This window comes from Simochromis diagramma, unplaced genomic scaffold, assembly GCF_900408965.1.
Source record: "Simochromis diagramma unplaced genomic scaffold, fSimDia1.1 OVJJ01000596.1, whole genome shotgun sequence".
Classification (NCBI taxonomy): Eukaryota; Metazoa; Chordata; class Actinopteri; order Cichliformes; family Cichlidae; genus Simochromis; species Simochromis diagramma.
The window spans coordinates 11,496,984-11,522,463 of NW_024387245.1; the positions used below are offsets into that span (position 1 = coordinate 11,496,984).

Genomic DNA, 25,480 nt, shown 5'->3' on the forward strand with positions numbered 1-25,480 from the left:
TACATTATTACATAGACTTTGATTATATCATATGATCTTTATCAGCTGATGGAGTTGACCCAATTTGATTTTGATATGTAATCAGTTTAATAAGTCAGATTAAGCACCAATAATATATTATAAGTGAACTACTGGGCTAACCTTATCTGGTGATGAAGATGACCGTCATAATCAATGCAATGAAAACAACTTTGAATATCTATCGCAAAATTGGCCAAATTGTCGAATTTAACAGGGGAGACCTTGATAACAACTTTACTCAGTGGATTAAAACAGCTGTCTCTTATCATAACGCAACTTCGAGGCCATTGTCCATCTGATCAGGCATCAAAGATTTACCGCCGCGATCAATTTAAGCATCATCAGCACCGTCACAGACTCCACCAATAACGCTTCCGGCACCGCGCAGATCGCCCGCAGCTGCTGCCACTAAATAACCCCCCTCGTAGGGAGCCAAATAAGCACTTCGGCTGAATTCATTTGAACAGCAGCACGAAAAACAAATCACGGACCCCTCCGGGTTTCACTGACGAAAGTCTGGACATCCACCGCACGAGTACTTCCCAGTGCAGCTGAAACTGCGCTCCCACAGAGACAACAAAAGTATACTTACCGTCTCTTCTTAAAGCTGCACAATAAAATCCCAGTCGGTCCTGATTTTAGATCTACTCTGGTCTCTTTTATTTGTGCCCATGTGCCTCTACGTCTGGAGTTTTCCAAGTGTAGGCTACCGATAGTTTTTGGAGGCTGCTTAAATCTCGTGTCCCACAGCTCCCACCTCTGACGTCTTGGAGAATGGCAATAACCTGAGCTCCTGCAGTTATTTGAATATCACTGGATATGTTTTCAGTTATTCCTGAATCTCTCACACTTTATAGCCTATAGCAGTTACAAGACAAGACAGAAGACCAAGTATAGTTTCTTTAATTCTTATATAGACATTTGTAAGCTACTTAAATTTCTTACTGAAGTTTAAGTGCATGGCGCCCGTCTGCCTGCCTCTTAAGCTTCCCCTCATAATAATAGTTATAGCAGACACATATCAAGCAGTGATACATCACACACTCGTCTCAATGCTTTCTGTCCATCTAACGTCTCATAAACGGAGCATAAACAACAGTTTTGATCTAGTGTCCGGTGCAAAAGAATTGAATAACATGGTTTTGAAATGATGCATGGCAGCCAATGTTGGACTGTTTTATTTCAATGAATGCATAGAAAGTGTGCAAAACAAACAAACCAAAACCTGACAGCAGAACTCCACTTTTGAAAATATATTTTAAAATTGTTTTTTGGTAACCTGAAAATCCCACAAAACTGTGATTGAATGGTTTAGCACAAAATAGGAAAAATAAAATGCGTTTTAATGCCAGGAGCTGGTTCAATACCACTGGAAGGATGCTCATTCAAACATTTAACTACTGAAGTATAGACTTTACAACATGAACAGAAACAGCTGGATGTCCCCACTTTATTCACTTGACATTAGGAAGTCTTTTCAAAATACTCCTGGATGCATCAATAATAAAATGCACGCACAATATATAAATTGCACATTTTAATAGGTTACTGCCTGGTTTTTTTTCCATTTCACTGTGATAACTAAACAGCACATCATTTAAAGATTTTACTAAAAATTACTATTAATAATATTTCCCATTGTTTTGCCAGACTGAGTGATCCCTGTCTAAAATATACTTTGTTTTTATTATTATTTAAAGTTAAATAAGCTTAATTTTTAAACCCTGTAAACTAATTTTTTCTCATCTTCAACACACCACCACCACACGGGTATTAAAAATGCATCGGTGTAGATACGGAACTGACAAAGAAGTCAACAGTGCACTGAATTTACTCTTGCATATTCTATTAAAAGTTCTGTGACATAACTAATGATAATAGCTAATACCAATACTAGAGCACAGAATGAAGCTTACAGTGGAATCTCTGACCAAATATTATTATTATTAAAGAATGCCAGTAATCCAGTTTATTTATTTATTTTTGTTTAAATCAAGAACATATTTAACATTTGCTTGAAATATAACTTGCTGCAAACTGATGCCCCCTCTCTCTCTTATGTATATTCACAGAAGGTCAGCTCAGATGTTGACGGTGTGGGCGTGTTTCTTGCACAAAGGTTTGTCTTTCTTGGAGAAGAATGCCTGACCCTCCAGGTTAGTAGAGCACACCTGTAGAGAGAAACAAACATAATATAGTTGGTTTACTTAATGCGACATTGGCAGTATTTACTTATGTGGATTTCCAGCTCTTGTTGCACAGAGAATTAATCTCCTGAACATACCGTGCACACAAAACAGGTGTCGTGCCAGGTGAATCCTAGAGCCTCCAAGAACTTGTCCCCTGCCTCAATGGGGAAGTCGCAGCCATGACAGTTGGTCCCAAACAGGTTGTAGTAGTCTGAGTGAACAGCAAATGTTAGTCTGTTTGAACGAGACATTGTCTTTATTTTCTTTACAAAACATCGTTTAACCTTTTTCACAGTATGGCTGTCCGTCCTCCATGTGAAACGTGTTGCCTCTGATTGGGAGGTGGCAGGCCGAGCAGACGAAACAGGACACGTGCCAGGTCTGTTTCAGGGCATTCATGATCTCCTGTGGAGAAAAGATATCAAATTAAACACTTTTGAATCATTTTTGTATTTATCACGACAAAATGAATTAAAATAAAGTGACTATTTCAGTGTTAGCAGATGGATAGCAGCTCCTGCTATAAACACATGATTGTACACAGTTAACAATATTAAGGAAAGTTAGCTACAGCTTACATATGTATATGTGCTACAATCATATTACAGCTCTTTTTTTTGAATATATGTCAACACACAGTATGTGCTGTATATTTTTAAATGTGCAATCACACACACTTCAGTGGATTTGATCAGTGTTTGCTTCATTTCCTGGAATAGAGTGGAGGGTAATACGAGTTTCTAGTTAAAGCGGACAAAGACACTTTAACCCACCCCCAGAATCTTCTGTTGGCAGCGGGCACAGGTGGGAGCAAAGAACTGCTCATAGCACTGCACACAGTACACCTTGTTCCCCTCCTCCACAAATCCATGGTCTGCCAAAGAGGAGCGGCAGTGAGCGCAGTTGAACTCCTCAGGGTGCCATGCCATACCCATGGCCACAAGGAATGGTCCCCTGGTGGGATTGAGCACAGATCATAAACATAAGCAAAGCACCACTTGAGGAGTTTTACATAAACATTCTGCATAATAAGCTGTAGGCTATACAGACCTTTAGACTTATTTAAATGTAAATGTAGCTGATGAAGAATGTTTTACTGTTCCAAAGCTCCTTTGGCGAATGCAGTTTTTCTGACATACCTGATGATATTGTTGCACTTGCAGCACATTGGGGTGCGCGTACCAGCTGGGATGTGCTCAGCACGCTGTACCAGAGAGTTGAGGTCCTCGGGATGTGGCCGCGGGGTGGGGCGGTCTGGTCCTTTTGGAGCAGGATTGGTGATTTTGCCAAATGAAGGAAGTGCTCCACCCTTAGGAAAACCTAAATGAGAAAAAGCTATGGGTCAGATGACTGAAGAAAAAAAAAAGAAAAAAGAAAAAAGAAAAAAGATCAAGTCCTGGTTTATGTTTCAAAATGAAAGTGAACAAACAACTAGTAGTTACTAGATGCAGTTAATAGAAAAGAAGAGGTTAGGGGTGTGTGTGGTCGGATGAGGAATGGGAATTATTTAATGACTTCAGTGCCTGAACCATGACAGATCAGGCTTGGACAGAGCCACCCAACTGTGATTTTCCTACTGAGGCAAACAAATTCCAAGACACCTGGAAAAACAGAACGGTTTTTAACAGAAACTGATTCTTACTGGAAGCGATTTTTAGGTCTTTAAACACAAAGGACAGTGAGACTTTTAAAGCTGGGGAAAATATTTCCCCGTGTAGCAAATGCTATTTGCCTTTTAGGCAGCAGCTCTTTCACCTCAGTCTGTTTTTGTGGCTGTGATTTTATCTCTGCCCTCCTCACAGCTTTAGAGAACAGGCATAGAAAAGCTTTTAATCCAAACACAATGAAAAATGATTCTGATGTGATGATGATGATGATGATGATGTGCTGAAATTTAAATTGTGAAAATGATAAATTAAACCTATAAACACTGTAAATCTGAATGATGCATGGCACATACTCAGCCCCCTTTCACAGATATGTGCTTGTTTACTTTAACTCAGGCACTTGTTAATCTGATAAATAACAGTCAACAAAGACCTCACTGTGTCGCCTCCTGCTCTCTCTCCCTCTGAGGCACCTTTCAGCAGATGTTTTTAAAGGCTTCCAGGGAAATACTTTTGGATGCACAGTGCATCTGTTCATGTGCGACAGCATGCTTTTATCATACAGCTGGATTGATAATAATGATCACAGGCTGATTCCTTTCAACAAAAAGAAAATTTGCATTACTTCCTAAAGTTTTCATGCCAGGGTTTTCTGTATTTAAAGAGCAGAATAAAACCTCTAAAACCTATAAAACATCACTTTCACAATCTATTTGGCTAAAGGGATCTTAGGAAAAGCCAATAATCTAAGCACATTAACTGAATAACTCTGGCTGTTATGGAGCTCATAATCTTAAATAGCTTGGTGTCAGATAAGATGAATGGGTGCTGCCATCTGTAGGCTAGAAGCAACAACTACATCACATGATCTATGTTCAAGGCAGAAGCAGAACCGTGTAAGTGGCTGTAAACAACAGAAGTAGGAAGTGAAAAGGATTTCTGTACAGGATGTTACTCTACCTGATGGAGCTCCAGGCTGATAGGGGGCTTTGTTCTGGGCTGCAGGACTTTTAAATGAGGAAGCAGGGACAACCTTGCCATTTGTGGGTGCCACTGCAGGTTTGGAGTATGTTTTCGCTGCAGGTGAGGTGTGCACAGTGGGATTGGGTTTCTCAACAGACTCACTAAAAACAGATATACATATGTCATAATTCAGCAACACACAAACACACGCACGCATGTGTGCACAGTAATTTCTCCATGACTTCAGAGGACATTACATTGACTTTTTGATGCAGTATAAACCCATAACTACTACTTGTTTGGCCCTAACCTATAGTTAGACCTGAACCATGTTTTCACCTTAAGCTTTAATGACTAGCAGTATGATGAGTCACTGGCTCACATTTGCATAATCAACCGTCTTCTTTGAACTGAAAATGAATGTGTGTACGGAACCATTTTAACTACGTCTCCCTTGATGTAAGAAAACTCGCAACCGTTGGAGAGACAGTGACAGACGGCAAGGGATCCCAGTTAGCGATCACTCGGCAGACCAGCTTTGTTCCAACAGGTTAACAATTTGTACATCTGGATTATTTTTCAGCCAGATCACATTGAATGTGTTACAACAGACTTGAGGTTTTATGTTTATTTGTAGTTTTGATCATATTCCAATGCGTTTTCTCTGTCTTATGCTGTCTGTAATGTGTTACTGTTTGAATGACCAGTAACTCATATAAAAAACAATCCAAGAAAAACTACACGGAGAAGTTCTTCTAGTGACAAGCATCATGAAGAATAGTTAGCTGTTTCAAACTGGATGCTATTTTGAATAATGTAATGCAATACAGTTCTGTGGAAAACAAAGTACATCCTTACTGCTTCCATAGGAATTAAGAGGCTACGTAGCTACTTCCAACTGATTGAGTGTGAGCAGCATAAGTTTTGTCATTTTACTGGTTTGGAGCATTTAGCATTTGTGTTGTGCTTAAACTAATGCCCTACAAGGTGCAGAATTGTGGAGTTTGTATTACATGACTGGAAATTTTAATTTAAATTCTTCATGTACAGAAAATTCTTTCACATCACACACATTCAAAAACTGGAAATTTCTTACTGGCAAAGTGACTTTTTCCAATCACAGAAGAATAAAAGAAGAAAAGAGTGGGAAAAGATCAAGAGCAATACAGAAAGAAGTTTATTGAGGTAAAATCATACAAGGTGGACAAATATCACTTAGGTTAGTGTACAAAATACAAGAAAAAGACACAGAAAATGCTCAGAATGGTAAGGAATAAGATTAAGAGTGGAGGCTCAGATATGAACAACTCACTACAGAAACACATACTATACACTACAGAATCGTGTTGTGCTTCATGTTCAGTCAAACACATGTAGTGCATGCATGAATCATTTACATATTTAAATTACATGTCACCAGAAAAAATATACTTTAAAACTATCTTTGCAACATAGTTTGTTTTCGTGTTACTTTAAAATTCGACATTTTAAAAGAGTTTGCCAAATGAAGGGTGCAACTATGCTGCTGCGCAAAGGCCGACAATGTAAATTTAATCAAAAATCAAAATTAAATAAAGCATTAAGCAAAACAAACCCTTTTCTACTACACATTTAGCACTCGTGCTGAAACGCCATGATGCCAGTCTCTCAGCTTGTTGTACTTGTGTCCTATAACTTCTGGGTCCAACTTGTTCAATCTGATTTGCCCCGCGAGAAAGGATTAAAGAAAAGAAGAGAACAGGGAAAGGTTGAAAGGTTAAGTAAGTTAAGTAAAGATAACACATGCAAGCAAGGAAGCAAAGGTATGAATTAAGTATAGAAAACCTACTCTTTATAAACTTTTATTTATTAAACAAAGCAGATGTGTAATAGTCACTTCTCCCTTAAGAGAAGTTCTCTGAATTAAATGTCACTAACAGAAGGAGAGCAAGAATCTCTTCTTGGCAGAGGTGCTTTTACCCACGTACCATTTAACAACCCACAACGCGCAGAGTGAATGACACACTGGTTGGTTGGGGTTCTGGTACAGCGGGCAGACTGTGTTTACTGCGGATTAACTCAACTTCAACATGAGAAAAGCCGTAGAAATCACGGCCTACGCTAAGCCAGTGGCTGTCTCCACTCACCCATCTCCCCCCCCGAGAGCTTTGAAACTGGCTTCTCCAAATTAAGAATAATTCGAGCATTAAGATCAGGAAATCAGTGCTTTACTTTAAATCACAGGCTCGTCCGTATGCTTATACAATTATTCTGAGGGCCAATTCTGAATCCAAAACCTCTGTGATCAAGAACTTCTTATAACAGTACAACTGCCAAAGCAGATGCATTTCTTCCTGCAAAAGTACTCAAAACGCAGACACCCAGACAGTGAGAAAAATGAAACCAGACAGAGGGGGGGGGGGGGGGAACCCTCAAACATACACCAAATAAGATTACAGTACTTACTTCTTTCCACTGTTGTCTGGGGTTTGTTCTGCAACAGAAAATAACCAAAAACACCAATGAAAATGAAGCTGAATGTGGATTAAATAGTCAGTGAACATATATGAAGACACATGCTTTTATAATTTAGGGGCTGTGGACATAAAGCTTATCAGCTTCTGAAGGAAGGCAAGGCCAGAAAAGGTTTTACGCTCAGCTTTCTACAGGTTGTAGCTTTACCTCTACTCGAACCTATTTTAGGCTCATTTTGTGATAAGACTTCCTGAACTATTCTCCAGTTGCTCAGCTGCAGACACACCACACACAACAAATCACATGTGTTTCACACCAGTCTGGTAAGTGTGCCTGACAAAATTAGAGGGAAAAGACATCTGATCTTACTTGACTGAAGTGAGCCACTGTAAATGTCATCATGCATCTGAAGTGATCCACAAACACTTGCATGCACTAACCCTTAGAGCTGGAGGAAAAGCCCAAACCACAGCCTGCTCATGTAACATCAAATGTCACTTACAGTCAAAACTGTAATATGAAATAATAAATCAATCATATGGTGATGAAAGCTTTTTTCTATTATTTGAGGAAGCTCCAAAATCACTATAATCTACACCAGCAATAGAAGTCCGAGTATAAAAATGCTGTTATTTGAAATATTATACTAGAAGTTAGCTTGAAAGAAAGTAGAAATATACTATATAATATAAATATAATACAATTAATTAAATTGCAATTACAAGCAGTGGTTTAGAAACTGGAATTTAACACTGAACTGATCCTTACAGTATTTTCTGGTTCCTGAAATAATGTCCGGCTAGTTTCAGCATTTTATTTTGGTACACACCGTTCTCAGTGCCAGTCATCTGGGCCAGGATACGGAAGGAGCGTGACTGGGAGGTGCCTGTCCGTGGGTGCCAGTCCTCGGTGTCCTCAATCAGACGCTTCTTGCTGGCATCACTTAGTGGGGATGAATGATTCTCAGGCTGCACAGCGGCTTTCCTTTATAATTAAACAAATAAGAAGAAATCATATTAAGGACGTGGTAAACTTTTGTGCTTTAAACATGCATCAAGGAGGATAATCCCTGCCCGACATAACACAAATAATGAATTTAGTACAAATTCGAATATTTAACACAGTCAAACCATTTTAAATGCACACTTGAGGTGTAACACTCTTGCCATCACGGCAACCAACACACACGCTGTGCACACATGTGCAAAAAGCTCAGTACTGAGTCAGTATCAATAGAAGGTGCAGCTTGTAGATGCAGGTTTCACACTGTGACCTAAAAGCTATTCGATTTTTACCTCTGAGGTCTAGCTGGAGGTGAAGTTCTGCAGGCGAGCAATGAGAATGTACAGAGGAGAAAAGGAACAAGGACAGAAATGATCTGAAAGTTAAAGCCTCATAGAGCTCCAAATATTTAGTATGACATTATTCTGCTTATATGTGACACTGCCCAGATTTTTCTACATTTCACTATTGGAGTAAAAGTCAGCCAGTGAATAAAATCTATGAAACGTCCTTAAAAACTCTGCTTAATGTCTAATGCTTGATGACATGAGTTAAGAGAAGCCAAAAACAGTTTAATTCAACACACGGGCTGCATGTTAACAGCAGGGAGTGACTGAGAAACGACAATGACCACAATTCACCACAAGATGGGAGTGATGTGCTCTTGAATTAAGGGCTCCCACCCAAACTAATTTTACCGCACTCTGGAATACAATAAGTGTAGTGTTCGAGTACTGGTCTAAGCTTTGGGTCGATTGAATGTCAAAAGCCCAAGTTTATGTAAGCTGCTCCACTATGTGTTTGTTTCAAGAGAGAGGAGACACGGTGCGATCAAAAAGCGCACAAAACAGGCTATTCTCAACCAAAACACAATACACTGGCTGTGATTTGATTGGCCTTGAATAAACACAGTAGCAGATGGAGCCAGACAGATGCAGAGCTGAGTGACTTAAGAGGCCCAGTGTGATGACAGGCCAGACTTCACTGGGTGTAAACACGGTATTAACCAACACAGAGCCTGATGCTACTAAAAAATAATAATTAACAGTATGAAGTGACCTCCTGCTGGGTGTCATGTGGGGGTTAGAATCAGAGATTGGTTATTTACAGGGTTTCACAGTTCCTTGGACCTTGAAATAAGCAAGTATGGTAATTTAATGAATAGAAACATAAGGTTTGTGAGGATTAGGTCAAAGAGGTGCAAGCAGCATGCCTTCGGTAATCATAAAGTAGAGAGATGTAAAGGCTATAATCACATTCCACATGGTTAGAAAGCTACTTTATCATTCACTGCACTAACTTGGTATCTGTCTCTTCTTCCTCCTGTGGGTAAAGAAAGGGTAAATGGAAAATAATTGAAGCCCATAAGGAACATAAATAGACCAGTCGGAAAGAACAAGTATAGTTCAAAACACCCTTCTGAGAGAATGTGCATTGAGGAAACCACAGAAACCACAACAAGAAGACATGCAGGTTAGCACACACACACACACACACACACACACACACACACACACACACACACACACACACACACACACACACACACCTTCTAGAGGCCAACAGTCCAAGATTGCAGGCAAAGAAAAGACTGACGAGATGGTAAAGAAAGCAGTTTTACATGTAAAGGATTTTGTACTTCAGTATCATGGCCCTCAATGTATGTTATTTTCCATAGTTTATATACTAAAAAATAAATTCACCAATGTATGCACTCTGGTAACATAAATCACATCGCTATGACATATTTTTTCACTTGACAGAAAAAAATAATGAGTGGTAAACGTAGATCAGGCTACTGTAGCCCGGCTACTGATCCAAAAACCTGCTGATGAAGACCAATCCAGCCAAACTGCTTCCTCTGTGGTCTTTAGAAGTACATAGCTGCAAGGATTTAAGCTAATTAAAAACAAATGTTGATGCAAGTACTGCAGTTTAGATAGAGTATCTGTTCGACAGCTGTAAAGTGTAAACGAGCTCCCACTGCCAGTGAGGTAAGAGCGGAAAATCAGATTAAGATATTTCATATTCATTCAAGGCAGTATTTTAGGAAATTTGAGACGCTACGATGTCTGTGGTTTACTGAAGCACATATTGTGTTTATATTTGTAAATAATAGTTTCCACCTTTAGTTCCTTTTAGATTGATAAATGGTACATACCCATTAACATGCTCTGACACTCCCTGGCTCTCCAAAAGACCTCGCCTCTGTCCGACAGCCACCTCACAAGCATTGGCATTGGAGTAAAGGTTAATAGGTGTGTTATAGACAGAGGGCTGTGGGACGTTAGGATGGGAGGAGGTGGTTGTCATTCTGGCAGGAGAGGAGGAGTTGGATGAGGAGGAAGAGGTGGATGAGGACGTGAAGGTGGAGCGACCAGGGCTGGGTTTGGGAACTGAACTAGCTGGAGCAGAGTCTGTGGCAGCTTGGTTCGACCTCAGCGGAAACGGAGGTTGCGGCAGCTGGGAAGGGGCAGCTGGTGTAAAAGCAGATGACTCAGAGGGTATAGAAGCGACTTTAGGAGCAGCCGGTGAGGAGGAAGCCCCACTGCTGCTGCCGCCAAATGGACGAGCGGTCTTGTTGTATGCAGGAGTGGCCTGACTTATTGGCTTGGTGTATGTGGTGCTTGGGGAAGGGTGAGTGATTGGAACGGGCTTAATGATTTCTTGAGGTTCATCCTGCATGAAAGTGAAGACAAACAACATGCACAAACAAGTTCACAATAAAACATCCCATGCATGTACTCTAAAACAGCATTCCCAACAGCACAGCACAACATGTAAATAAACTGTTTTCACACACTTTGTTTGTGTCATATAGGTTAAAAATGGTGCTCTGGGCCATTGGACATGCCAAACCAAAACTGTGGATCAACATAATCTCAGAAGGGCACAGCAAGGATGCTTACTTGCATGTAAACCTATACTATTTCATAAATAAATAGAGATGAAAATAGCTTAAGCTAATCTATTTTATATAGCAAATATTTTCCTTCATACCTTGGGTACTCCATCTTTAGAAGGGGCAGCAGAGGGCCTGAAAAGACAGAAAGAAGATTATTTAATCAGTGCTCATTAAACATCTTTTCAGCATCATTTTGCAATTGACTTGGTTTCACTAGACCTACTAAATGTATAATAGAAAAACATGGTTCAAGTCGGGGCTTAATTTGCTTGTGGACAATTAATAGGTTTCATTATGAGCTGCCGAACACCGGTCTTATATTTCACGTCTCTGTCTTTTTCCAAAGGTCCTGTTCTCAGGATTAGAGAGGATTTCCTAAGAATTTCTGGAGAAGGTGTAAAAACATAATCAATATCAATTTCAACAAAGGCCACGGTGGGAAAAGAGAATCACTTCAAAGGACAGACATATGCACTTTATCCACATGCTTCAATTTAATGCAAAATGCACATCCGGTATAGACATCTCATGTACAACTCTCAACCATAAAGTTCACTAAAAATAGCGCGATTTACAAGCATGAATATGACCGCTACTGCTAAACCCTAATTTAGAGTTTCTCTACGTAGAGCCTATTATGCAGCCTACGCACGTGGCTGACGCCAGTGCAAACATTTATACCTGTAACAGACTGTGTTGATGTGGTGTGTTGTTAGATTTCTAGGGAAGTGCACATCAGATTACGTCATGTTTCAGCACACGGTTTGAGAACAGTTTGCGGTTACAGTGTACCTGCTGAATAGATTTAATGCAGAGAAACAAATAAACCATAACATGGGGAATTTAATTAAACAAAGACTTACACAGAATTTTATACAGGCCTAAATGTAGAAACTTAATGGCTGCATGGAAAATTTAACTTAAAAAAAGTTTTGTAATTTACTGCCCAAGCTGTAAACTCTTCAAAACCCAAACTATATTCTTTAAAAACAAAGATCACTTTGCACCAATTCAGAGTAAAGGTATTAATGATAATAATCACAATGTGTGATAACATAATGTCTTTGGCACCTAAACATACTTTTTATGTATTCAAATAGATACAAAGAAATAGCAGCCTGGAGGAGGAAATATTCAACACAGTGATTAACAACAAATATATATCACGTGTAAGTGAAGCAACAAGCAAAACCTGCAGTATGTGTGAACTCACTGTAATTTAAAGCATGTTTTCTTCTGCAGCCTGGTGTTGAAGTGTGGGATAGATTTGATTTGTACTTATGACCAAAGCAGCTGCCATAATTTTAGCTGCTGTGGGAGAAGAGAGTAATCTCTTTTTCTCAAGATGTTTAGGAAAACATTGAAATCTGCATCATGTATGTACAAATATCATAACCAGCACAGTTCTTAGCGTCAAACAAAACTAACCAATTGTAAGCCCTTGTTAGGTAAATTTAAGGCTTTTAACAGTGGACCCTACTAAGCTCTTTTCTTTACGCATATACATTTTTAGAGTCTACTTCAATAACCTTGCATGTTTTACAATTCACAATAGTCTTTACTGATCTTATGCTGAGCCTTGCTGCAGCCCTTCAGCTCATTCTCTGTCTGAAAGAAACTGTTTTATGCATCTTTCTATTACCTTCTTGTGATTGGCTGCCCCTCATAAACCAGAGATGTACGGCTGCGATCATCATATGAGGGATATATGCTCTCACTGACATCATACAAAGACTCTTAGAGCAGTCTAAAGTGATTACTTGTACATATCCTTCTTCTTAATTTCATAATTTGATGCTTGGCTACCTTGAGCCACCACCACTGTAACAGCATATATAAATAATGACAAGCACAAAACACGCTTAGTGATCTCTTAAGATTCAAATACAGACAGAGGCATTCGTTAACAATGTGTCCTATATTTGGTCTGAACATGAAGACAATGTGCCTCTTATGCCTCATTAAGATAAAACAAAAAAGACAGACAGTGAGTCAGCAAGGCTGGTTCCGGACCAGGAGCTACGTATGTCCTCTGGCTCGCTTCCTTTCGCTGCCATCCCTTATAAGGAAAACAGTCAACAAATTCACGCATTTCCTTTCTGACTGTGCTGAAGTGCAATAACTGAGCCAAAACCAGGTTATTAAAGAGCCCCACCCTTCAACCAGATGTTGATGTCATCTGTGCCCTTACTTGCATTGACGGTTTTCCACTTAACAGTTAATATACAGTATGCTTATTTTCCAGTGTACTATTCCATTGCACCATTAGGCTATAGTTGCTTATGAAGGAAACACCACACTGTGCCAAGGAAAACAGCAAAAGGTCTAAAGATCAAACAGCACAGTCCATGAAAAACAGAAACCAGCCTAAAATGAGGCAGCATGTATCCGATATCAGTGTCGCAGACTGGGGCAGCTGGGCGGATTCACTCTGTCAGCCTTTTCCCAGAGCAAACTGAACAAACACTTGACAGGGTGGTCCCGTGAACATCTGCTCCACTCAGCCCCTCTGCTATCCTAGCTGGACCTGCTTTTGTTCTCCTACGACAAAGAGACAAACACTGCGTAACACAACGGGCCCACAAGTGTGTATTTAAGGTTCAAAGTCCAGCTGTATGTGCTGGTTAAGCTCAGTTTAACTAGACATTCAGACCTAAGAGTGTCGAGGGTGTCATGACAACTATCTACTTTTCATTATGAAGCTGGTTTCTGTTGAGAAGTATTCTCTCATTGTAATTTATGGAAACTATTATTTTATATATTATATAAGATTACTGGACTGTTTTCCTTCTGTATCAAAGCACCACTACTTGTATTACTGTATATACTCATGAAGACATAGTTCCACCTTTAGTATTTGTCTAATCGTGTGTCACAGGCAAAGATTTACGTGTTATGTGCACAAAATTCTAGATTATGCACCAAATGAAATGATGAATAATAAATATTACATCTGGTTGACTTCTAAATTAGACACCAAAAAGATTTCTTCAGAGGAAAAAAAAGCCGAGCATGGTTTTCATCAACATAGAGTTCTCACTGTGCCCACTCTGTCACACTCTCTCTCACACACACACACACACACACACACACACACACACACACAGAACACGAGAATGAGGAGGCAACAGGAGGAATCAGCCTGAGGGCAAAGCAATGTGACGTATTTCCACTCTGCCTGCGTCTCTTTGAGGGCCAAGAGAAACAGTCTGGCATATGGCATTTGACTGAATGATGGAGAGACTAATAGACACAGCTTTCTCAACACAGACATGTGCCTTACCAGCCTGCAGACCCGCATATCCACTTTTTGATGGAGAGGAAAAACTGCTCACATAGGAGTGGCCGTTAATTTTCCCCATACGCGTTTCACACGCATTTTCTGATGTTGGAAAGAATCTATAGAAACATCTGTCTGATTAAAGCTCAGATATGACACATGGGAAGATAGGGCTGAGGATAATTCATGCATACAAAAGGTTACATTATTCCAAAACCTCTGCTAACAGTCTACCCTGTTATGTTTAACTTGTGTAAAACTGTTGGAACTTTGTAGCTGATGTGGAAATCACAATGTGTTTTGTCAGACATGGAAGAAAGAAGATGAACAAAAACAAAAAGGGAAAGAAAACAACTAAGTTCAACAGATATGAGACATTAGGGGATGTGGTGGAAAAAACATTTTTTTTGTATTTGTGTTTTTATGCAGCCAGCCTATCCGGTCAATGGCAAAACTCGGCATGTGTTTGGCACAATGCTTTTCCTGTCTGTCCATGCGCCCTCCCCCTTCATATTTCAATATGAATGCGCATCTCTGAAGAGGAAATAGTGAATGTTACAACAGACAAGAGTGGGGACGGAGGTTTAAATAGGTGACACACACATGCTGCTCACTGAGGTAAATCTTATCAGCATGTAACTAGTCAGTTGCCTGGATACTAACTAACATAGTAATCTCCTGTCTCTGCACGTCCGGTGTGTGTATATTTGCCGAGCCAGAACCCTGCGCTCTTGTCCGTATCAGCTGTCACGTGTGTTAGATTGATAGAGGACATTCATACCATTCGCACGTGCATCACTCTGAATATTACAGCTCCTCCACACGTGAAAGTGATACTCACTGATCGCGTGCGCTTGTCTTGGCAAGAAAATTGCAATATGTAAAAAAAGTGAACTACAGCATCATAACAAGATATTCAGATTTCAGTTTGATTATATTCAGCAAACCCAAGTCACATCCAGACCAGGTTGATTTATGCTGGAAAATGAATTTTCCTTAAGGATGAATCACTGAACCCACAACAGAATAAACAGATTCTAGTTAATGTATTTTTTGAAAGCAGTGTCCAAGCAATTTAATAAACCCTCATCCTTTCTTACGTTTCTTCCAACCACCACACCACATCTGACTAAGCCAGCAGTAAGTGAGGGCTTTGGACTGCATTGGATTGTTCTGTATCTCCCTGTGATAGAAACAGCGTAAGACAGGTTGGGTGTACGTTGGCTATATATAGATGTGTCTGCAGACAGACTCCAGAGCAGCTTAGCAGGTGACTACTGTTTAGCTAAAAACACAGACCGCAGCTAAAGCACAGGCTGCAGATACAAATCTAATGATAGCAAAAGTGATGCCAAATTCATAGGATTCTGGTTAGAAGAGGATATTTTTGCAATTTTCTACTTTCTCCCTCCCATTTATTGGTTTCTTTTGACTTTTTGAAAACAATCAAAAGCACAATGATCGGTTCTTCTGGGCAGCAAACTTTCTGTATCGGATCATTAATATAGCAGTTGCACAATTAACACCTTTCAAAAGGATTCTCACGCTGTTAGTGTTAAATGTGGAAAAGAAAATCCAAAAAGAGTGGTTCACAGGGGCTGGCTGTGCTGATCTGTATTATCTTTGAGGTTTTGGAACCAGGTGCACCCTGCCACAAGCTTTCGGAAATGGTGTTTTATTACACCGTGCTGCATATTTCAGTGACAATAAATAAACATCAATTATCATACTTTCCTAAGACTTCTTTCCACAGCTGCCAATGTTAGCTGGTCAGCAACAAGATTTCCATGAAACTGGAACAAAAAAAAAAAAAAAAAAGGATAAAATTCACTCAAGCCCACTCTTCATGTTTACTCTGTGCACATCAACAAAGATGATGTGGAAGATCTCAGTCTAAAACATTTAGACAGCCAGTGTTTTGAGGTCATTAAAAATGACCATTTTCAGCAAATGCTGTCTTGTGTGTAAATGTGCATGCTGGTAGAACTAAACCATAGAAGCGACTGGATTCACCACAAAAACAGCCAAACTAAATATAATTATACTGAGTCTTCCTGGCTGTGATTCCAATTCAAAACACGAAACCGCAAAACTAAATAATATATATTCCACTCGGATTAATGACATTCTGACAATGAGCAAACAGAGATGCTTAAATTCCTTTTCTTATATTACAGTCTTGGAAAATAAAACCGGTTTTATCCATTTGCCAGAAACTCTATGACAGCTCACCCTCATCTAGTCATTTGTTATGACTTACTATATAACGCAACAACAGGATAGGAAGGGCACTTCCAAGGTTCATTTCCTTTCTGATGATAACATGTTTATCCTCACCTAGCAACAATAAAATAACATTAATGCATTGAAATCAGTGTATGTGTGGTACAAGCAAGTCCCCAAATTCCTCGGGGCCTTTATGTAGATTCACTTCAGTGATCGCCTGTTTTTTCCACATTGGTAGCTATACAAAAAGGATGGGACACCGTTAAATGTAAATAAAAGAAGAATGGACAATAAATGATTTTTTACATTTCATAAACCAGTATTTTCTTCACAAAACAGAAAAGATATAAAATGAGAAAATGTACCAGTAAAGGTCATATACTAGTTAGGTTTGAATTTGATGGCCATATATTGGCAGAACTTTATCAAAAAGCAAAAAACTGTATACAAATTGTTGTTTTAAAAATCTCATTATTTATAGCACGTATAGTACATGTGGAGTTGGCAGTTTGTAAATCTGGGAAGGCGCCATCAGTACTGAAAGGTATATACAGGTTTTAGAGCATCACATGTTCCCAGACATCTTGTTCAGGGAAGGTCTTGCGTATTTCAGAAAGACCGTGCTAAACCACGTATTCCATCTATTGGCTTTATGGCTCTGCTTCGTAGGACAAGAACTTGGGTGCTGGGTGTCTGCCTGCAATCCAGACCTTTCACCAACTGAAACCAATTGAAACATCATGAAACACAAAAATATGACAAAGACAACCCGGGACTATCAGACAAGAATGAGACAACGTTCCTTTCTCAAAACTCCAGCAACTGGTCTCCAGACCTTTAAAAGACGACGAGATGCTACACAGTGGTAAATTTGGTTGTGTCACAACATTTGTGATGGCATTAAATTCAAACTTGAAACTTAAAAATGTTACATATTCTCAGTTTAAATATGTCATTCATTTTCTGTGTTCTACTTTGAGTAAAATACAGATTCATAAGATTCATCACTGCATTCTGATATTCATTTACATTTTACATCCCAACTTTTTTTGGAATTGGCGTCTTTAAACACCATCATTAGTTTGCATGCCATACCTGACAAGTGTCTTAAGACAATGTTGGGCCATTACACATTTCCAGAAAAGACACTGACAATGGTTTTAGAAGTCTGTGTTATTCTACTGGATGACTGGAATTTGGCATTTTAAATGACTGAGAGTGCTTCTAAGCAGTCAGAACATATGACCGACATCATTTTCATAGTCACTGAACCTTTCAGTAACACCTGGTGTCTTATGAAGGGAGCCATTGTCATCCTAGAAGAGACCACTCCTACCAGAATAGAAACTAAACTATTTTCTATGCAGCGTCACTGTGTCAGAGTAACTTTACAGCCATTTTCATGCAAGATTAAACGTACTTAAAGTGTCATTTTTTTAGACTTTGATATTAATGACCATAATATTCTTTCAGATCAAACTCCTGATAGAAAATCAATACACATATGCAGTCTAGAAAATGCACTGTTAAATGTTGTCAGATGAATAATGCTATTTGGATGGTCACATATCTTCTATGTGAACTGTTTTTCATAGCTCACATTCTTCAGAGTGACATAATATAGGAATCTTTTAACTGCCATATTAATCATCTCTTGGTAGTCTTGTAATGTTGCTATGGCACAAACAGTCTTATCAGCAAGGATCAAAACTGTCAATCAAACCGTAGCACATAATTGGAGATGGTAAAGCTTCACACCAAGTGTCAGTTATGCACACTGGGTTTGAAGCATTTCAGAAAACAGCAGCATAAAAGTACTAATCGGGTTATGTACTGTAGTATTCTTAAGAGTTTTTATACAAACCAATATAATGCACCCTGTACACTATAAATAATGTATTTAAGCACAGAGTATTTCAAATACTCTGTCACTCAACAAGATAAGCAATAATAAAAATTTCAGAGCAGCATATGAAAATGAAGCCATAAACAAAATACTGCAGTAATGTAATATTTGCAATAAGAAGGCTTTTGTTGTTTATTGAGTGCATTTACGTATACTCTGAAATGGCAATGTTTGATGTTTCATTGCGCATCCATTACCCGCACTACATTACATACAGCTGCAGGACGGGGTTATTTTCAGACAGTTTTCCCACGATTAAAGCACAGAGGCTCCTTTCTTCTTTGATGTGGTGATGGAATGACAGTACAAGCAAACCAGGCTTAAGTTTTCTGTCAACAAATTTTATAGTTTGGAAAGTGTGCGTGCTTGCTTTGGCTCTCTTTGTTTATGTGACAGTAAAGTCGCTCTTCGCTGGGTTCGTATACACTGTTAGATTCACCACTTCATCTCATTCAGACAAAAGACTCGCCAATAAAAATAGTACAGAGTTTCACTATTGCTAATTTTAATCCCTCCTCTTTTTCCCTACTGTATCACAAACTGGATACAAAAATATCTGATGATATCTAATATATTTACCAATATCTTGATCATTACAATAAATATACTTATCTACATTAAATTGTATTGTATATTTTAAATGCAATTCTCTGTGTTCAATAAGTACATTGAGATATTTACAACAATTCAAATGGATTTTAATGCTGTTCCTACACTTCTATATTAGCATAGTAGTTTCATAAAACCTGGGATTCTATTCTTTCCCTGGTCAGCTCCATTCCCCTTCCAGAAGATTAACTGAATGGCTCCCATTAAGATAAACAGCAAATTTGACTGTTCAGTCAGGAAACTGATAGAGGCCGCTTTTTCTCACTGATGTGGCGATATGGTTGCCAAGCATTTGGCAGAAAATCCACATTTTTCTCTATTTATAAGTTTATTCCTCTAAACATCAGTACATTTCTACTCCAAATGTGTGTTTATGGGTGTTTTCCCATAGAGTTAGGCTTGTTTGCTCTCAGCTATGAGAACAGAGGATGATTAACATGTGTTGTGCAGGGAAATATGTCTATAGTGTGTCCGTCCTGCCTCAGCATGCATTCTGACTGATAACCCATTAGAAATGAAGAAGTATATGGAGGGAAAAAAGAAAGAAAATAGTTGCTGAATGTCAAGAAAATTGAAGTTTTCAAAGATTAGTGGACTCTTTTTGAACTACGTGAAAGCTGCTTTTCTAAGAGATTTTTAAGCATTTCTTTTTCACTGTCATGTGTTTTGCCATGTGTGGAATGGAAACTATCAGTTTGTGGATCATATTGTTTTCATCTGTTTCTTTTGTTAGTTTATGAGACAAATCAATAAAAATATTGGTAAAAAAGCAAACAAAACAAACACTAACACCACACTTTTATATCCTCGTGGGTCTCAGAATTTTATACTTTCCTAATGAAATTAGTGGAAAAACAGTCGATGAACTCAGCATGATCATATACAAAGCTGGATGCCTCCTGCAGATTTGGTGCCACACGTTACACCAGCCAGAAAAAAAAAAAAAAAAAAAAAAACATCTGTAGACTATTGGTTACAAACTTTTCTGTAATGAACCAGCCATAAAAGAATACTTTTTTTTTATTACTGATTATTATTTATTTAGGTATATTATTTTATGTTTATACCAATGCATTCAAGGCCAAGTTAGTCTATAAAATTATTTATTATATGCTATAGTTGACTATAAATAAGGCTTTTACATGATTAAAATAAAAAATATAACAAAATATTATGCCAATAAAACCAGTTTCCACTGATTTTACTGCAGCTCAGTGCAAAAACACTGAACTGTTTTAATTAGCACAGCAAGACTTCATCTGCTTTAAATAATAAAAATGTCTAATTAAATAAAGCACAAATAAAGTAAAGTTCTAAAAATCAAGCTTCTTATTGCAGTTGTCAGCCTTTCTGTCCTACAAAAAGTACCTTAAAATATTTACTATAACTTTTGTCAAAATACTTTTAATTTGCTTCAATACACACAAGTAGGAAAAATCACTTCATAGTGCTTTTGAAGCTGTGTTAAACCAGCTATAACAGCATATTAATAAAAATCTAAATGTTGACAGGAGTCCCAGGGAAGTCTGTCTAGTCACATAAGTAAGTGAAATTCATAGGTTGTCCTGAAGAAGTCCCAAGATGTGTGAGTGATGTGATTTTCATGCAGTTACCTCTGTAGAGTGAGGCTGAGATTGCCTGTGCAGGCCTTAATCTTGTTCTGGGCCTCGAGGTGATTCATGCTGTCTGTGGAAATCCCATTAATCGACAGAATGATGTCTCCAACACTCATCTTGGCTTTGGTGGCCTTGCCTCCATCAGTCAGCTGCAAAGACGCAGAAAAAAAAAAAAAATACCAGTAAGAAAAGTATGATCATTATGCACTCAAATTAATGTTATTCACATAGCATTTAAGTTTAAACAACTCTGCCTCTGTGTAGTTGAAGGAGCGAAAGAATGTTAACCAGTAATTATGATGCATGTATACTGTGCTCATTTTTCCCCTTGTAATCACTAACTATTGTGAATTCCTTTCCACTTCCTGTCTTATGTAACCGTTGTCAGATAAGATAGTCATCTTATTCTCCTCACAGCATCAACATCACAACATCAGCGAGAGGACTCTAAATCTACCCAAAACCATCTGCCCATAAAAAAGCCAAAACTTTCCCACAAAGATGACTCACATGACCAAATGACAAATGACCACAAATCAAAACCATATGGTTTGAAAGTTTTCATTTTAATCATTAAAAAAAAAAAAAAAAAAAAATTAGAGTCCTCGCCTGGTCAGGCAGGGACTTCCAGAAGCATTCCTGGAGCCCCTCCAGGCTTTTTTTCCTCCCTTTTGGTAATTTGTTATTGTGATGGTAAAAGGTGCTGATGCACAGATTGTGTTCTCTCTTGTAGAAGTTAATTTTATTTGGTTCCACTTCTTGGCTTGATTCAACCTTCCATTCATTAAAATTGTGGGTGCATCACACAATCCGCGTGTTTACCTGCTGTGTAACACAGCTACTGCTGTTTATGTAGTATCCACTTATTTTTATTTAAATTGAGTTTTATTAGGTTTTCTATCCCTTGCTATCATGCTGGACTTTTTTGGAATCAACATTGAAAAAAACAAAACAAAAAAACATGATGATGACATGACTGGTGCGGTGACTGATCAGTGATTAGAAGGGCGAGTACACTTCATCAATCACTCAGCACACTCTTAACACACTCAAAACCTGTACAGCCATGTTTAGGCAGAAAAGGGATTCTGCGTACTCACCCTGTGCTGGCCTTGTTAAGGTCTCTTAATGTTGTGAAAGAGCAAAACTCAGAAAGTGTCAGCACATGCAAGCGAAGAGGGTGTGAAGCCTGAGGAAGGGATTTTGTCGATCGATTTAGTGGATTATTGAATGAAATGTACCAGCTTTGTACATAAAACTCTGTATTAACCTATAAAATTTACATGTATCCAAATGCACGTGTTTTTCATCTCTCAACATCAAGTTATCTTTTAAGTTAATCATTTTAAAGCTGATTTAAAAGGGGAAAAGACAAACAAGGTGTTTACTTTCACCACTGCTAGATAATACCTTTAGGTTATCAGTAACACTAAAAGCAGCCAGTTGAATGTAATGAAAGTGCCATTGTGTGAGCTCTCATAGTAACAAAAGGAGGGGGAAACAGTGGGAAAGAGGGGGGCAGAAAGAATGAGGAAATGACAACAGTGGTTTGAATTGACCGACACATTTCTCTGGAGCTGTGCATTCCTCATGTTTCCCACTAGTTCAATAGCAGGAAGTGTCAAATGCCCAGCTTAGATGGATCTACTCACACCAGCGTCCAGGAAAAACTATAGCGCTGTCACATGCTAAGTACGACTAACAAAAGGCAGAGCGCTCACTACACTAGCCACAACACAATCATAACTTCAACTGACTCAGTGTATGACACAGACCAGACTACGTAAATGATGGCAGGTGTGCCTCTGAGTCTCCCGTGACACATTTACTTTCAGCAAAGTAACTTGTAGCTCTTCGGGGCAATAAAAGTGATGCAAGCACTGTTCAGAGATTACTGACATCTGCCAGCTATGTCTAAATCTGCTGCACAGCTCCGGAGGCCAACAGCAAAGAGCTGCTGAGGGGTTGTGAATGCACACATCCGTGAGACATTGCTCTCCACTAAACAGAGTCTCTTTTTTCCTGTGCCTGTGAGTGTCAGGCAGAGAGAAAGGGTGGAAAACAAGATCGGAAGTTCTCTCCTTGTAAGGATGCGATTGCTACTGCTCTTTACATGGAAAGCTCTCAGAAATGCAGCACCTCAAGAGAAGAAGAAACAGGCTCTTGTAATATTCTGAGAAAAAGAAATGCGTTGTTGGATGGGCTTTAGTCTGTAGAGAGCAGAGAGATAACCTTCACTCAAACACCGTCTTTCTCATGTGGCCACGAAACAAATAGGCGTCACAGTAAGAATCCCTGGCATGCGTGGTCTATAAATATAAATGGAGAGGCCTGAGACACTCGTGATGGAACGGAGATAAGTAATGAACAGGAACTTTGGCTGCGCTTCTCCAGTTCTCTCAAAAGATCAACATGTTTTAGCAAAGTGTTACGCCAAATCCAATTATCCAGGCCATATTACATAATGTGTGGAATCAAAAACCTCTTTTCAAATGTTGCTATAAAATCATCCAAAAGGGTTTCACACAGCATAACTTGGAGTAAAAAAATCTGAAAAATTTGGTGCTTTCCAAATTAATGACATCTTTTTCCAACTTTGTTTACATGAATGGGATTCCAGCTGCATAATGGTGTGACTGTGGCGCTACAGCGGTCCTCCCACACTGGTGATTTTACTGCTGTGGAGTTACTGATAATAACTGGTTGTTCCACACTACAACTAAACATGTATTAACTCCAGCACTACTACATCCTGCCTGCAGTTAAATTCACCAATACATGGCAGATTTGTGCAGGGATCGCCAAATTCATTCCTGGTACAAAAAGCATTTTAAGAACTCGATATTCAAACAAACCAAAACCAAAACAGGACACCTACGAAACCTCACAAGTGGAACAGAAGTCAAGAAAAAGTAACACTGTTTCCAAAATGTCTATTGCTTCCATGTGTCTTCATCTATTGTAAAGTCATAATCAAATAGAGACACAAAGAAAAAAGGGAAAAAGTTTCTTTTAAAAGATTGTGAACAATTAAATGTGCACTCAATTATTAATGTATCCTTAATATAGTGATATGCAAACAAAGACAACACATTTATAAGATTTATTTTGGTGGGGGAAAAAAAGAGATTCTGTTTTTACAGCTAAATTTATGACACATGTGTTCCCTCTCTGGAGTCTGTTGGTGCCAAATGTCTTAATACTCTTGGATTCTTTACTAAACTCAATGCTGTATTTTTATACCACTGATTTATGATTTCATTGTTACACCACTTTTTTTTTTTTTCTTAAGTTCAGGCAAAACTCTTCCTAGAAGAAGAGGAAGGCACTTCTTCTGTCAATAATAAATTGAATAAACTGGGTGTGTTTATGATAATACAACGTATTTAAGATCACACTCCAATTTTATGGGGTTAGCAATCATCCCCCTGGCTGGTCAGTGTCTAGCTTCCTGGCTTTAAGGAAATTATGGAGTAAGGAAGAAGGTTGCGGTCATTTTTCATCTGGGAAGTCATGTTGGAGGAAGTGTCTTGTGGTAAGAGCTGGCAGGCTTGCGAGATGAATGTCACGTCTGTATAGGATAGTGTAAGATAGAGTACCTTATATGGAAAAGACCGAGACCTAAAATTATACCATCACAAACGCACATGATAAAGCAAACTGACCTCCTCTTACTGGTACTTACTATTAAAGTGGCCTTAGACGAGCATGCTTTCAAACTCCTGTGTTATTCTTTCCTGCAAATAATACAGTGTGTCGACCTCCTTCTGTAGATTTGGGAACACCAAATAGAAAACCTTAAAGAGCCTAAATACATGTTTGAGATTTTATTTGAAAAGATGCCAAAAATACAATACAGCCCTAAGGTTAACAGTCCATAGGAGTGATAGAAAACAATTCCACATAAAAAAAAAAATTTACTTTTAAAGCTCCCCAAAAGGTAAATATTTACAGCACAGTGTGCAGCAACCTGCTGTACTAGCACGTACAGTACAGCTCATTGTCAAGACGTCATCTTTAAGATGGCACACCTACAACACCTTGCACAAACTGTTCAAACAGTAAAGCGGAAGAGTATGCATCATTGGAGAGGAAGCATACATTGGGAGGGGACCACATTGTAGCTACTCTTTCTCCTTTAAGCCAAACATCCCAATTAAGGGCACTTGAACAGAGGTAGAAAGCGGTTGTCATGGTTTGACCCCGGTCTCGCTCTGCATCAGTCTGGCTGCTAGAAAGCACGAGATGCCAAGCAGACCTACAAGGAGGTCTTAGTCAAATCGCCATGGCAACGCAAACAAAACACACAAAGCAGTACCAACCCTGCACTGAATACTGAATGCTCTCCAGTCAGGTCAAAAACAAACCCGGCTGACTAACACTGCTGAGCCAGATGATATGAAAAGGCTTTTAGACATGGTGAGGATTAAGCCAAGTGCCCGTTTCTACCTTTATCTATGATTTGTGCAACTCTTACATGAATTAATAAAAAGGGGATTTTTTTTGGACTTTTATTGAACTAAGTGGCACGGTCATTTTCAGTTTTTACCTACTGCTCTGCTACATTAACGCATTAATGGCAGAATTGGCAAAAAAATAAAATTAAAATTAAAAATGTGTAGTCACCTAACATTTCAATACATTTATTGCATATGTGCTTATTCTAGTTCATGGAAACTGGCAAGTCAAATCAAAGAAGTGG

The 25,480-nt window shown here is 38.8% G+C and overlaps 2 protein-coding genes across 5 annotated transcripts in view; both read right to left on the minus strand.

Moving 5' to 3' along the window:
* bmpr1bb (bone morphogenetic protein receptor, type IBb) overlaps nucleotides 1-1,042 on the minus strand; it is a 59,950-nt gene extending 58,908 nt beyond the window's left edge. Inside the window, exon 1 of the mRNA XM_040000244.1 lies at nucleotides 614-1,042. The gene's annotated coding sequence lies outside the window, so the exon portion shown is untranslated. The remainder of the gene's footprint in view (nucleotides 1-613) is intronic.
* Nucleotides 1,043-1,183: 141 nt separating this feature from the next.
* Nucleotides 1,184-25,480, minus strand: part of pdlim5b (PDZ and LIM domain 5b) — a 34,084-nt gene continuing 9,787 nt past the window's right edge. For 2 of the 4 annotated variants that reach the window (XM_040000240.1, XM_040000241.1), the window contains exons 3-13: nucleotides 20,776-20,927; nucleotides 11,237-11,273; nucleotides 10,398-10,915; nucleotides 8,064-8,218; nucleotides 7,226-7,253; nucleotides 4,778-4,941; nucleotides 3,350-3,530; nucleotides 2,984-3,164; nucleotides 2,495-2,615; nucleotides 2,306-2,421; nucleotides 1,184-2,192 (exon numbers count right to left, since the gene is read on the minus strand). In XM_040000240.1, the coding sequence (XP_039856174.1) occupies nucleotides 2,103-2,192; nucleotides 2,306-2,421; nucleotides 2,495-2,615; nucleotides 2,984-3,164; nucleotides 3,350-3,530; nucleotides 4,778-4,941; nucleotides 7,226-7,253; nucleotides 8,064-8,218; nucleotides 10,398-10,915; nucleotides 11,237-11,273; nucleotides 20,776-20,927 (1,743 nt within the window). In that variant the 3' untranslated portion in view covers nucleotides 1,184-2,102. Of the gene's footprint in view, nucleotides 2,193-2,305; nucleotides 2,422-2,494; nucleotides 2,616-2,983; nucleotides 3,165-3,349; nucleotides 3,531-4,777; nucleotides 4,942-7,225; nucleotides 7,254-8,063; nucleotides 8,219-8,529; nucleotides 8,557-9,536; nucleotides 9,560-10,397; nucleotides 10,916-11,236; nucleotides 11,274-20,775; nucleotides 20,928-25,480 lie in introns of all 4 variants that reach the window. The other 2 variants (XM_040000242.1, XM_040000243.1) reach the window with 2 other exon arrangements.